The 14,584-nt window shown below is 41.4% G+C and overlaps 1 protein-coding gene across 4 annotated transcripts in view; it reads left to right on the top strand.

Moving 5' to 3' along the window:
• The window catches only part of bnipl (BCL2 interacting protein like), a 60,896-nt gene that overhangs the window by 27,243 nt on the left and 19,069 nt on the right, over nt 1-14,584 (top strand). For 3 of the 4 annotated variants that reach the window (XM_052045773.1, XM_052045775.1, XM_052045776.1), the window contains exons 2-4: nt 6,368-6,463; nt 10,565-10,635; nt 12,805-13,032. In XM_052045773.1, the coding sequence (XP_051901733.1) occupies nt 6,368-6,463; nt 10,565-10,635; nt 12,805-13,032 (395 nt within the window). The remainder of the gene's footprint in view (nt 1-6,367; nt 6,464-10,564; nt 10,636-12,804; nt 13,033-14,584) is intronic. The other variant, XM_052045774.1, reaches the window with a different exon arrangement.

Below are 14,584 nucleotides of genomic sequence, written 5' to 3'. Positions count from 1 at the left end.
CATTCATCAATCTGAGCAATAAATACAAAGCCTAGAACATCTGGACAGGACAGCAGCAGTTGTTCTGTTAATTCATCTTTAGGAAGTTGAATTCATTTGTATTTGTTTTCTTCACTATGCTTATGCTTTGAAAACAAACTTGGTCATTTGAAGATACTTCTGTACTAAGGTAAAAATAATAAATAAATGATTTGAATTAAGGATTGGTACGAAGAATGAAGGTGTTGACTATTTTCTAAATGGGGAGAGAATTCAGAAATCAGAGGTGCAAAGGGTCTTGGGAGTCCTAGTTCAGGATTCCCTTAAGGTTAACTTGCAGGTTGAGTCGGTGGCAAGGAAGGTAAATGCAATGTTAGCCATTTTGAGAGGATTAGAATATAAAATCAAGAATATACTGCTGGGGTCGTATAAGGCGTTGGTCAGACCACATTTGGAATATTACGAGCAATGTGGGCCCTTTAATCTAAGGAAAGATGTGCTGGCCCTGGAGAACGTCCAGATGAGGTTCACAAGAATAATCCCAGAAATGAAATGCTTAATGTATGAGAAGCATTTGATGACTCTGGGCCCGTACTCAGTGGAGTTCAGAAGGGTGAGGGAGGATCTCATTGAAACCTACCGAATACTGAAAGGCCTGGATAGAGTGGACATGGAGAAGATGTTTCCATTAGTAGAAAGTTCTAGGATCTGAGGGCATAACCTCAGAATAAAGGAACTTTCCTTTAGAACTGAGATGAGGAGAAGTTTCTTCAGCTAGAGGGTAGTGAATCTGTGGAAATCATTGCCACCAAGGGCTGTGGAGGTTAATTAATTGGATGCATTTAAGGAAGAGATTGATAGGTTTGTGATTGATAAGGAGGGTAAGGGTTCTCAAGGGGTTGAGAAGAATTTTTAAAAATCAGCAGTGACTGAATGGAAGAATAGTCTCGATGGGCGGAATGGCCTAATTCTGCTCCTATATCTTATGATCAGCAACAAGAACTTGGATCTTGTAAGCCTTTTATCATTGCACAGTACGAGCATAGGTTGGAAGGAGAGAAGTGTGGATAATGAACGCTGAGTCAAAGAACAGAGGTGATGAAAACATTTTTTTAAATGAGGGACCATAGTGGGGGATCTCGGTGTACTTGTAGATGAAACAGAAAATTATCATGTAGGTGCAGCAAGTAATTGTGCGAATAGAATGTTGATTTTATTGCGAAGGAATGGAGTATAAAAGTAGGGATTTCTTGCTAAACTGTACAGGGTGCAAATGAGACTACATCTGGAATACAGTGAAGTGTTTGGGTTTTCTTATTTAAATTAAGGATATACTTGTGTTAGAGACACAAGAGACTGCAGATGCTGGAATCTGGAACAACAAACAATCTGCTGGAGTCCTGCTCCAGGGTTTTGACCCAAAATGTCGACAATTTCTTTCCTCCCCCAGGTGCTGCTGAGTTCTCCCAGCAGATTGTTTGTTACTTGTGTTGGAGGCAGTTCAGAGAAGGTACATTGAATTGATTCCTGGACTAAAGGATCTTTCCAAACAAGTCGATACTGGTATTTCGGAGACTTAAAGGTGTTCTTATTGAAACAAAAGATTCTGGGGACTTGATGTTGAGGTAGATGCCGAGTTGATGTTTCTGCTTGTGATGAAATCTAGAATCGGGAGCGTAGTTTCAAAATAAGAAGATGTGAAGGACTTCCTTCCCTGAGGATTGTGAATCTGGAATTGTGTATCCCAGAAAGCTATTCAAGGCTGAGATGGGCAGATGTTTTTTTTAAGGGGAAAAAATGGATTAATGGGAACAAGCAGGAAAGCTGAGCTAAGGCCAAAATCAGATCAGCTGGCAGTGGATGGCAGAGCAGGCTAGGAGAGAGTGGTGTGGCCAATTCCTGTTCTTATTTGTTTCATTCTTTTGGTTTAAAGCTTCTATTTGATCAGAGCATATAATCTAAATTTTTGCTTCAAGAGAATTTTCTCCATTGCCCTGGCCAACATTATCCCTCAATCAGCATGTGAAACAGATCATCTGGTCATTTATTTTGCTTTGTATTGGATACTGCACTTGCCTACACAGCAATGGTGTTTGGTCGCTCAATTCCTCTCTAACCATTCCACTGCCTAGAACTGTATTTGTATAATGCTGATCTTTCTTCCCCATAGTGTTATGCAATTGAAAAACAAACTATTTTTTCCAGAGTGAAACATGATTAAAATCAGGAAACAACCAGGAAATGATACTCTGGAAATCTGACTAGGTATTTCATGGCCCAAATTGATGTGATTTCTGTGTCAGCTGCACAGGAGATGAAATTATTTCTGGTGTATTGGGGGCAGGGAAGTGACTGAATTATCACGGGGACAGCAATCACTGAGCACTCCCAGGATAACTTTACATCACAATGCTATACTGGCACTCCTGTTAATCTCAAACTTGCCTTTTATCCTGGAAACACAAGAGTGCTGGAATCTGGAAAAAAAACAAACTGCTGGAGGAACTCAGTGGGTCGAGCAGCATCCATGTAGGGAAAGGGACAGTCAACATTTCAGGTCGGGACCCTGCATCAGGACTCGACCCGAAACGTCAACTATCCCTTTCCCTCCGCAGATGGTGCTCGACCTGCTGAGTTCCTCCAACAGTTTGTTTTATGTCTTTTATCCTTCCAGCTTCCTCACTCCTCCTCTCATTTCCCTGCCACTACACAGCTGTGGGCATTTGTATCTGCTTTGCAGTAAAGATAGTCTGATATGGATCAGCTGTAACTAGAAGGTGTACACGTTCACGGCTGGGTGTTTAGTTCAGGGAAACAGTCTTTAGGAAGGGAATGAAACTTTGGGGAGGCTGTGGTAAAGGTTTACTAAAATGGTTCTAGGGAAAGGAATTACAGTCGATGGACTGGAGAACCAGGATTTTTCTCTTCTCTCAGAGTAGACTGATATTTGATAGAGATTTAAAGTGCAGAAGGGTTTAGAAAACATAAAATGTGACGGAGTGGTTAGTGCTGCCAACTCACTGCTCTGGCAACCCAGCTTCAATGTTGATCTCCAGTGCCATCAGTGTGGAGTTTACACGTTCTTCTTGTGACTGCATGGGATACCCTGAGGTGCAGTTTATTTTAGATTTTCATTCCCAGTTTCACATTCTTCTCAATCTCAAGGGGGGGTCGGGGGGAATCTTTTCCTGAAATCTGTCTCAAGTTGATTGATGACTGCCTTATATCGATAGTTGTTTATATCCTTCCCAAATGGAAACCCACATCTTCCCTATTGAAACCCTTTATTATTGTAAGGACCTGTGTTGGCTCAACCGCTGAGTCCTCTCTTTTCTGAAGCTAGTGAAGCCTTTTCTGATAGTTATACCTTGTACTCAGGCTAAAGCCAATTTGAGTAGTTACTTATATATTATATAGAGTTGTCACCTCTGCCAGTGCTCACACTTCTCTCTCATGTTACATAGAGTACAATGTTACTTGTGGACCCAACCCTATTAGCAAAGACAGAATCTACTGCTTGGATAAATATAAGCTAGGTCACTCTGGTTACCAACCTTGTTCTTCTTTAAAATAACAAGAAGAAATAGAGGCAGGATTAGCCAAGCTGAAGCCAGCCCTGTCATTCAATAAGATCATAGCTATGCTTCAGTTCCACTTTCCTGCCTGATTCCCATATCCCTAGATTCCCAAAAGTCTATAGCTTATAACATACTTGGTGAATGACTATTCCGAGCCCTCCGAAGTAGAGGATTCCAAAGATTCAGAGCCATTTGGGTGAAAATATTTCTCATTATCCCTGTCCCAAACAGCTGACCACTCATCCTGGCTCCAGCCTCTCCAGCTAGAGAAAAGGTCTCTCAGCATCTGTCCTGTCAATCTTCCTCAAAATCTGCCTCATGGAGACAAATAGTGTCCATGAGATCCATAACATCCTCTGCTGCAGGGCTCTCTCTGTGTGTGTGTCAACTTGGCTTTTGCACTGTCTCGCAAGTGGGTTTAGGGGCAAGAGCCATTATTAATTGACAGATGTATTATATTGAGATCAATTTATTACAAAGCTATGTGGCAGTTTGGACTATGAAGAGGATGTTTGGAGGTTTCAGGTGAAATATAGACAGGTTAAAATAATGGGCAAGTACATGCTGGATGGAATATAATGTGGAAAAATGTGCAGTCATTGGCTTTGGTAGAAAAAAATAGGAAAGTGGAGTCCCCTTAATAGCACTGAGGTACAGAGGGTTCTTGGGGTCCAGGTCCATAGTTCACTGAAAGTGGCTACACAAATGGATAAGGTGGTAAAGAAGGCATATGGCATGCTTGCTTTCATTGGTGGGGGTGTTAATATAAGAGTAATGAAGTCGCGCTGCAGTATGTAAAACTATAGTCAGATCGCACTTGTATATAATAATACACTATAATATACACATTCACCAAGTATATTATAAGCTATTGTGTGCAGTTCTGGTCGCCCCATTAGAGGAAGGATGTGGAGACTGTGGAGAAGATCCAGAAGAGGTTTACCAGGATGCTGCCTGGATTAGAGGGTATCAGCTATAAGGAAAGGTTGGGCAAACCTGGGTTGTTCTCCCTAGAGCGTCGGAGGCTGAGGGGAGACTTGATAGAGGGTTTTAAAATTGAGAGGCAGGTGGGGTAGACAGATATTTTCCCCAAAGTAGATAGGTCAAACACCAGAGGATATGCTTTTAAGGTTAGAGGGGGGAAGTTTAAAAGTGACATGAGGGTCAAGTTTTTTATGCAGAGAGTGGTAGGTGTCTGGAATAGGTTACCAGGGGTAGTAGTGGAAGCAGGCAGTTTGGTGGAGTTTAAGAGGCTTTTAGATAGACACATGAATATGAAGGGAATAGGGGGATATGAATGATACACAGGAGGAGGACATTTAGTATAAATTGGCATCAAGATTCACACAACATCATGGGCCAAATGGCCTGTCCAGTGCTGTACTGTTCTATGTTCAATGAGTATATTTTAAATGTGAAGAGGTTGAAAGGTGTTGCTGTTCAAAATGACCTGGGTTTCCTTGTACATTAACCACTGAAAGTTAACATGTACTTTCAGCTAGCAACTATGAAGATGAGTGGTGTGTTGGCCTTTATTGCAAGATGATTTAGGCAGGGAGATTGTACTCAAAACTGTGTACAGACCTGGTAAGTTGGCTGACACAGTGGTGCAGCTGGTAGAGCCACTGCCATACAGTACCAGACCTCTGGTGCTGTCTGTGTGGAGTTTGCACATCCTCCCTGTGACTACGTGGGTTTTCCTCTGAGTGCTTTGGCTTGCACCCCTCCCTGCCCCCCCACCACCCACCCACCCCCACACCCACCCACCCCCACACCCACACACACACCCCCACACACACACCCCCCCCCACACACACACACACCTCAAAGTAGTGTGTGTTGATAGATTAACTGGCCACTGTAAATTGCTCCCAGTGTGTAGTTGAGGGGTGGAATCTTTGGGGAGTTGATGAGAATGTGGGAAGTATAAAAGATTGGATAGTGTAATTGGATGGTTGATGGCTAGCATGGTAGGTGAGGAACCTGTTTCTGTGCTGTATCTCTCTATGACTCAAAAGTAGAGATGACTTGTTCCGATTATATAGGACCTTGTTGAGACTGTGTCTGGAATAAGTCCGTATAGGTCTGGTCTCCCTACCAAGAAAGGATATACTTGCAACAGAAGACTAGCGAAGGTTCACTAGACTGATTCCTGGGATGGAGGATTTGTCATCTGGTTAGTTTCAGCAGATTAGACCAGTAACGTCTTGAGCTTAAATGAACAAAGAGTGATTTTAATGAAATATACAGAATTCTGTACAATTACAGGGCTCAATAGGGTCAATACAAAGTTGCTATTTCTCTTGGCTGAGGTATCTAGAATCAGTCCCAAAATTAGAAGAAATGTCTACCCAGAGGATTTCGAATTTTTGGAACTTTCTACCTAGGGGGGGCTGTGGAGGCTCATTCATGGAGTAAATTCAAGCTGGAGAATGATAGAATTTTGAATACTAAGTGAATCGAGGGATAAGGGGTTTGAGCAGGAAACTGGCACTGAGGTAAAAGCATAATCTTATTAAGTGGTGGAGTGGACATTAGTGTACTGAATGTTTAATTTGTTGTGTTCTTACCAGCTTGGAAGTGCATTGTGCAGTTCATAGTTGATGGAACAAAGGGAAAGGTTAGTGTGATAATGGAAAAACTTAGGCTTTCACTCAGAAAATGGGAAATGCAACAAATCTCAGTGAGAATACAGTCGGTAACACAAGTCGCTTAGGAGTCCAGCCAAAAGAGATCCAATTTAGTCCTCTCCCTTCCGTTGATTTATGGGTTAGCAAACTACTGTTTCACTGTAACCTTTACTTTCCTAGTCTACAGAAGGAACAGTTGGAGTCCCCAAACTCTGCAGAAGTACGAATTGAGGACATGGAACTCCGGGAAGAGTGGCAGGACGAAGAGTTTCCAAAGTAAGATGCTGCCTTCGAGATATTTCTATTCTGTGGGAGCCTTCAAGATGAGGTTTTTTAAAATTCAGATTTGCCGGATATTTTTACAGTGTAATTTATACATATTGAATGAGCTTCTATAATTTAAAGGGGTTAAATAAATTGGAAAGGTTGCTTGGACTGAAATTATCCTCAGTATAGAAGGTTAAGCGTGTTAACTAATCAAGATATTTATGATGATCAAACTATTTGATGTGATAGGTAGTTTGATGTGATAGATGGAGGGAAACTATTGGAGTAAGTCCATTTGGAAGGGGAATAACCTTAAGGTTAGAACCAGTTATTTAAGGGTTAATGGAGGGAAGCAGTTTTTGACACAAAGGCTGGGGGACATGTGGAGCTCTGACCCCAAAAAGGTGGTTGAGGCTTGATCTCATTTTGTGTGTTTGAGAAGTTGAGTGGTCCCTTCCTGTGTGTGCTGACCTAGTAAAGACCAATAAACTGTAGATTGTAGAACAGCTCTTTGGTTTCAAGCAGCCAACTTTGGATTCCCTGGTGCCTTTTATTTTGAAATTAGCCAGAGATTATAGCTGAAAGTTTTAGCTAAGAGGAAGGACTGGATAAACTAGACTTATTTTCTTTGGAACAGAGGACTGAGTGGAGGCTGATGTATAAAATACAAAGGACCCATTTCACCTAACAAGAGTTCTCAAAAAAACAGCGGGCAAAAACTTACATCATTGGTAGAGGAATAGAGAGAAGGTGAGAATTTTTTGTCCCACTCCGATGCCATCAGGCATCTGGAACTCATTGCCTAAATAGATGCTAGAGGCAGAAAGCCTCAACACATTTAAACAGTACTTTAGATGTGTAGTTAAAGTGGGATTAGAAGCGGGATTAGAAACAGGATTAGACCATTCAGTCTCATGAACCTGTCCTGCCATTCAGTGAGACGATGGCTAATCCTTTAACTCAGTGCCTCTTTCCTGCACTGTGCCATGAATATCCGAAGATCGATTGGTCTCTATCCTGAGTGTCCACAGCCTGACATGTAGGGAACCCCAAAGACTTATTGTCCTCTGGGTGACAAAATTTCTTCTCAACTTTTTCTGGAATGGCCAAATTCTTATTTTGAGACTGTGACATTAGTGCTTAAGATCCCAGCCAGGGGATACATCAACTCTGTATTTATCCAGTGAAACCGTGAAGAAATTTTGTACTTCTCATTTTTCTAAACTCGAGAGTATAGGCCCAGTCTGTTTAGCCTGTTTAATCTTTTTTCATACAACTAACCTGCTATCAAAAGGAGTCGAGCTAGTGAACCATCATTGGTCTCCTTACCTACAAGGATATTCCTCTTGAATATAGAGACCAGAACTGTACATGGTATTCCAGATGCAGTCTCATCAGAGCCTCACATAGCGCCTTACTTGTGTATTCAATTCTCTTGCAGTAAAGGTCAAGGCAACTGCATTTTAGTTTTCAGTGATTCGTGTACTAGACATCCAGATCGCTCTAAACACCAACACCTTTCAGACTCTCGCCATTCAAAAGATACTTCACCTTTCTGTTTTCTTTCCACCAAAGCAGGTGACCTCATGTTTCCACATTATTTCTATCTGCCATGTCCTTGCCCATTCACTCAACCTGTCTATATCCCCTGGAAATCTCCCTCCATCTCCATGTAGTCTACACTGACACCTAACTTTGTTACATCAGCAAACTTGAAAATATTTTATTTAGTCTCTTCAACCAATTAATTGATTTAGATTGTGAACATTTGGGGTCCAATATCAATTCCCAGGGCAACCCATTGGTCACAGCACCCCAACCTAAGAGTCATCTACTCATTCCTACCTTCTGTTTATGATCCATTAATCAATCTTCAGTTCACACCAATATATTACCCCCAGTACATGTGCTCTAATTTTGTTTAATAAATCCTTGTGTGGCACCTTCTAAAAGGTCTGTGAAAGCCTGAATACATCATATCAACTGGTCCTTCTCATCAACTGGCCCTTCTCATCTAATGGTTACAAGCTCTTAAAATTTCAACTAATTTGTGATCCTTGACTTCCCTTGCATAAATCTACATCGGCTCTATCAACTTCAATTATTGTTTTCCAAATACCCTGTTTCCACTTCCTTTTGAACCAGAGGTCACTGTTTAAAAAAAAAATAAGGTGTTGCCCATTTGAGATGGATATCAAGCAATTTTTTTTTTCTCTGAGGAACGTGCGTCTTTGGAACTCTCTTCCTTTAAGAATGGGGTAAAACCAGTCTTTAAATATTTTTTGAAGAAGAGGTAGATAAGAAAGAGATAGATAGAAGATAAATAAAAGATTTTTTTAAAAAATGAGAGATTACTGACATTGTGTCATGACGCCATGATAATTTCCCTCATTATCAGCAAAACAAAAGAGCTTAAGGAAGTTGGAGGGGGTGGGGGGCGCGGGTGCGGTGCACAGGCACCTGTCTACATCAACAGTGCTGAGGTTGAGAGGGTTGAGATCTTCAAGGTCCTAGGAGTGAACATCACCAATAACCTGTCCTGGTCCAACCACGTAGATGCCATGGTCAAGAAAGTCCACCAGTGCCGCTACTTCCTCAGGAGGCTAAAGAAATTTGGTATGTCCCCTTTGACACTCACCAACTTCTACCGATGCACCATAGAAAGCATCCTATCTGGATGCATCACAAGCTTGGTATGGCAACTGCTCTGCCCAGCACCGCAAGAAACTGCAGAGAGTGGTGGACACAACTCAGCACATTATGGAAACCAGCCTCCCCTCCATGGATTCTGTCTATACTTCTCGTTGCCTCAGTAAAGCAGCCAGCATAATCAAAGACCCCAGCAATCCGGAACATTCTCTCTTCTCCCCACTCCCATCAGGCAGAAGATACAAAATCCTGAAAACACGTACCACCAGGCTCAAGGACAGCTTCTATCCCGCTGTTATAAGACTATTGAATGATTCCCTAGTATGATAAGATGGGCTCTTGACCTCACAATCTACCTCATTATGACCTTGCACCTTATTGTCTGCCTGCACTGCACTTTCTCTGTATCTGTGACACTTTACTCTGCATTATGTATTGTTTTACCTTGTACTACCTCAATGCACTGTGTAATGAATTGATCTGTATGAACGGTATATAAGACAAGCTTTTCACTGTACTTCGGTACAAGTGACAATAATAAGCCAATTCAATTCAGGTGGATACTCAATAAGCAAGTGGGTGAAAGGATTACCATAGGTGGATGGGAATGTGGAGAAGAGGTTACACAGATCAGCCAAGATCTTGTTAAATGGCACAGTGGGCTTCAGAGGCAGAGTGGCTGACTCCTGCTGCTAATTTTAATGTTTCTTAAATTTCAGCATTTTTTTCCATCTGCTGATTTCAGGCTAACTGTTCTCCACTTCCCTCTTTTTCCTATCTTAAACATTGGGGTTACAATTGCTACCTTCTAACATGACAGAAGTTCTAGAATTGAATTTTAAAAGATAATTCTGATGCATTCATTATCTCCATAGCTTCCACCTTCAACCCCTAGGATGCTTGTCATTAGGCCCAGGGAATTATCATCTTTCAGTCCCACTAATTTCATCAATATGAGTTTTTTTTTTAAGTAATGCTAATTTCTTCAAGCTCCTCATTTACTATTTTTCCATGATGTTTTCTGTATCCTCTTCCATAAAGAAAGTAACTAAATATTTATTTTAATTTCTCTGTCCTTTCCTCATTTCCCAATATAATTCCTTAATGTAATACTTTGACAGGCGCAGCAGTCTAACCAAATTTGTCTCAACACTGTAATTCTTAGGATTCCTCTGTGCTTCTACATCTCTCACTATACCACCTATTATTGTGTTTTTCCTCATCTTGTTTGCCATTCCCAAGTCTATTACTTCTTACTTCCCCGGAATGATTTCCACATCCCACTTTTGTGCCCCTCTTACCACACCATTGATATCTTCTTGCAGTCTGCAACTTTCTTCCTCAGTCTTAATTGCAATGTGATTTTTTGTAGAATGATGGGTTAAACAGCCATACTCTGCGTGTTACATTTAAATGATTCCTTCCACATACTTGGCACTGTTTTTATTTTTATATTTACAGACCGCTTCCCGAAGACAACGATGCCGTGATGGAGGATGACCTAAATGCCAATGCAGATGTCAACAGACCTGGTAATTCCATTGGCAATGGGAAATCCTAAAGTTAGAATTTTCAATAAAGGGAATTACCAGTTAAAAGAGAGTGACCAGTAGGCCACTACTCCCACTGTGACTTTAGGACAATTGGATGTGTTGCCTACAGTCCTGATCTCATTCCATCTCTCCAGCCCTACTCTCATCTGAAAGAACTGTAGTTCTGGCTTTGTCCTGTGCTGGAATACAACTGCAGAAATATTATAGAAAGATGTAAAATGGCAATTAATCACTTTAATGCTTATTCTATTCTTCTGATGGTGTTGCAAGTAATTGGTTTATTATTATGAAAAGCTTTTGTTTACATGCCACCCAGATCATTCCATATACATTTGAGGAAGTAAAAAAGGAAAAAAAAACCCACAGAATACAGAATATAGTGTTACATTTACAGAGAAAGTGCAGTGCAGAAAGACAAATAAAGTGCAAGGGCCATGATGAGGTAGACTGAGAGATCAAGAGTTCATCTTTGACTTATGAGAGGACTATTCAAGAGTCTTCTAACAGCAGGATAGAAGCTGTCCTTAAGCCTGGTGGTATATGTTCTCAAGCTTTGGTATCTTCTACCTGATAGGAGGGGGGAGAAGAGAGAATGACCAGGGTAGGAGGGGTCCTTGATTATGTTGGCTAATTAAATAATTGGGAAGTTTACTAAGAAGGTCTCTGAGAACTACAGCAAACAGTACTCATGATTAAAACTACAACAAAGGCTTCCCAAAAAAAGTAGTATTGATTCTTCGGTAAATGCAATGAGTGGAGGGTAGGCTCATAATTTATGGGTTTTAAAAAAAAATTGACATGCAGTAAAGCAGGTTCCAATATGTTTGATCCAAAAATTGATCATTCTAATCAGAACTTTATGCAGCCTGTTTGGATCATTGTCGGGGGGAAGAAATACTCAATTGGAAATATCGGAGAAAAGCCCTCTTGAATCTCTTAATTTTATGAGCTGGTCAAGCGGAAGATGTGATTCACTTCAACAACTCCACCACCCCATCCTTCACTATACTTGACCTGAGACTGCTTGATATTGATAGGTTTCTGCAAGCATGTTCCACTTCCTAATAAAGACTCCCTTAGGATCATGATAAAACAGTATTGCTCAGGAGGCCAACTTTTGAGGAAAAGTCTAATTAGATTTCTCATATAGTCATACAGCATGAAACAGGCCATTCAAACCACCATGTCCACACTGACCAGTGGGCACCCATCTGTATTAATCCCATTGACTAGCACTTGGCCTGTAGCCTTCAAATTCTAGGCAATTCAAATGCTCATCCAGAGACCTCTTAAAAGCTGATAGTGACTCTGCTTCCACCTCTCTCTCTGGCAGTGCATTCCAGGTACTTACCACTCTCTAGGTGAAAATGGTCCCTGCTCCCCCCCATAACCCCCTCTAAACCTCTACCTTTTACCCTGAGTTACCTTTGCACTTTCCACTTTATGCCTTTTCTGAAACTTTATTTCCTAACTCTTTCTTGTTCTGATGAAAGGTCATTGGCTGGAAATATTAAGTACGTTTTCCTCTCCACAGATGCTACTTTACCTGCTGACTATTTCTAATATTTTCTGTTTTTAGTTAAAATCCTAAACACTCATTGCATAATTAAGCTTTTCATTGGTTTGCATCTAGTCATCTGCCAACCGCTATCAATCTATGCTCCTGGTTAATGGTCCTTCACTGGAAATGGTTCTTCATAATACCCTAGTGTTGAAGAGAGCTCTTAAACCTTCTCTTGTCTGTCTCTGTTCTAAGGGGAAAAACCTCAACCTCCTCTTAAAATAATGTTTAAAAACATTCCGGGGTGGAAATATCAAATATTAGAGGATATAGCTTGGTGAGAGGGGGGAAATGGTTCTCGGAGATTTACGAGCCAAGTTTGTTTACACAGAGAGTGGTATGTGCCAGGGAATGGCTGTCAGGGAAAGTGGTGGAAGCAGATATGATAGCAATGTTTAGACAGGCACATGAACCGGCAGGGATTGGAGGGATATAGTCTATGTGCAGGCAGAAGGGATTAATTTGGGTTGGCATTATGGTCAGCACAGATATCGTGGGCTGAAGGGCCTGTTCCTGTGCTGTACTGTTCTATGTTCTGTTTTCGAAAACCCTTTGCTCAGACTCGCCTCATTTTATCCCCTCTTCAGTGCCACCAAACTCTCTACAACTTTGTGGGAACAAGCACAAGAAACGGCTCCTTGCACCAGCAATCAGTTTGAACCTGGAAAGTAATGAGGAAGTGACACGCTCTGAGGAGAGGACACCGGATGAGTTGGAGGGGGATTCCTGTGATATAAATGTAGATGACTTAGAAACTCCTTCAGATAGTGAATCCTTTGAATTGCCGGAGAATGGTAATGAATTTGAATGGGAAGGTAAACAAACCAATCAACACCTGATCAATTCTCATCATCGTGATCTCTGTACGATTTTCTGCTTTCACCTATATCTTTTTCCCACACTAATGTTAGTTAAGCTTATTTAGGTGGGGTAGTAGGCATAGTGGGCAAAGGTAAATTTCCAGCTTGCATCTGGGAACAGCCCTTGACAGGTGAGCTTTGGTTGCTGGATGATGGAGCACATTTCATCAGGAGTACTCTTCCCTAAATTAATTCCTGTAAGGTTTCTGTTTGCAAAAAGCAAACTGCTGGAGGAACTCAGTGGGTCAGGCAGCATCTGTGGAGGAAAATGGATATTTGATGTTTAGGGTCAAGACCCTTCTTGTGGACTGAAACAGTAGAGGGGAGATAGCCAATATAAAGAGATGAGGGGAAGGGGTGGGCAAGAGTTTGCATGTGATAGGTGGATTGTGAGGAAGGGTGATAGGCAGATAGAGGAGGAAAGGGAGGAAATAGTGACAGTTGCAGGGAGGTGATAGGTGGAGGAAAGGGCTGCAGATGATAGAATCTGATAGGAGAGGAAGGTGGAGCAAGGAACCAAATAACGGAGGTGGGGTGGGGAGGGGGGAAGGCAACTCAGTGCGAGGAGTGTGTGGATGATAGGTAGGTAGAGGAGAGAAAAGATAGGGGGCTGGGAGCTGGGTGTGTGTAGGAGGAACTGGATAGACCAGGAGGACAGAGAAAGGGATAGAGGAAGAGCAGGTTTCCTGAAATTGAAGAAATCAGTGTTCGTGCCATCGGGTTGTAGGCTTCTGTTTGGCTAGTCATTGACTAGATTGATGATGAGCAATCTTGTACAGCCTCTCTACACCATGACTGGTGTGGGTGGGCTTTAAAACTAGCTAAACCGGTCCATCAGTTTGAAACTTTGAATGCAAACACAGCATGAGGTGTGAAAGGGGAATTGGTAACAATTATTATGATTCTCTCGATCAGATCTTGTGGTGACTTCATTGTGATTTCAGTGCTTCACATAACACATGAAGCTATAAAACAGGTGGTTTGTGGTCAGCGCAGACTTGGTAGGCCAAATGGTCGCTTTCCATGCTGTATAACACTAAATGAGAGAACTGCTGAATAGCTGATTATTCAGCCCTTGAGTTTGTTCTGCCGTTATTCATTTAAGTTATGATACAGATTACCTATGATCTAATATAATGGCAGAACAAGCTCTGTTCACATACCGTTTTATTATATAATCCAAAGGGAATGTAAATAGTTGGTTCACTCTCAACTTTAGCCACTGCAGTTTGAGACCAGGAGCTGTGCACTTCATAGTAATATGTACAAGCACTAATTTGTTGCGATGCAGTTAGTTCCTTATTCTCCTAGGTCCCTTTGGATATGGCAGAGTGCTTCTTGAAAATAGAAACCTATAGATGTGAGTTTCTATAGACTGTATCAAATGTTCATTGCCCAGCTAAAGCAGAGCCAGATTACCAACGCTGCCTTTATGTTTGAGTTGTGACATTACTTTGTAACAAAATCTAAGTCAACTAAAATAATGTCTCAGTTAGGATGTTCCATA

The sequence above is a fragment of the Pristis pectinata genome, chromosome 40, assembly GCF_009764475.1.
Source record: "Pristis pectinata isolate sPriPec2 chromosome 40, sPriPec2.1.pri, whole genome shotgun sequence".
In the NCBI taxonomy this organism is placed as follows: domain Eukaryota; kingdom Metazoa; phylum Chordata; class Chondrichthyes; order Rhinopristiformes; family Pristidae; genus Pristis; species Pristis pectinata.
Note: the sequence above shows the minus strand (reverse complement) of the source record. Positions and strands in the feature narration are given on the sequence as shown.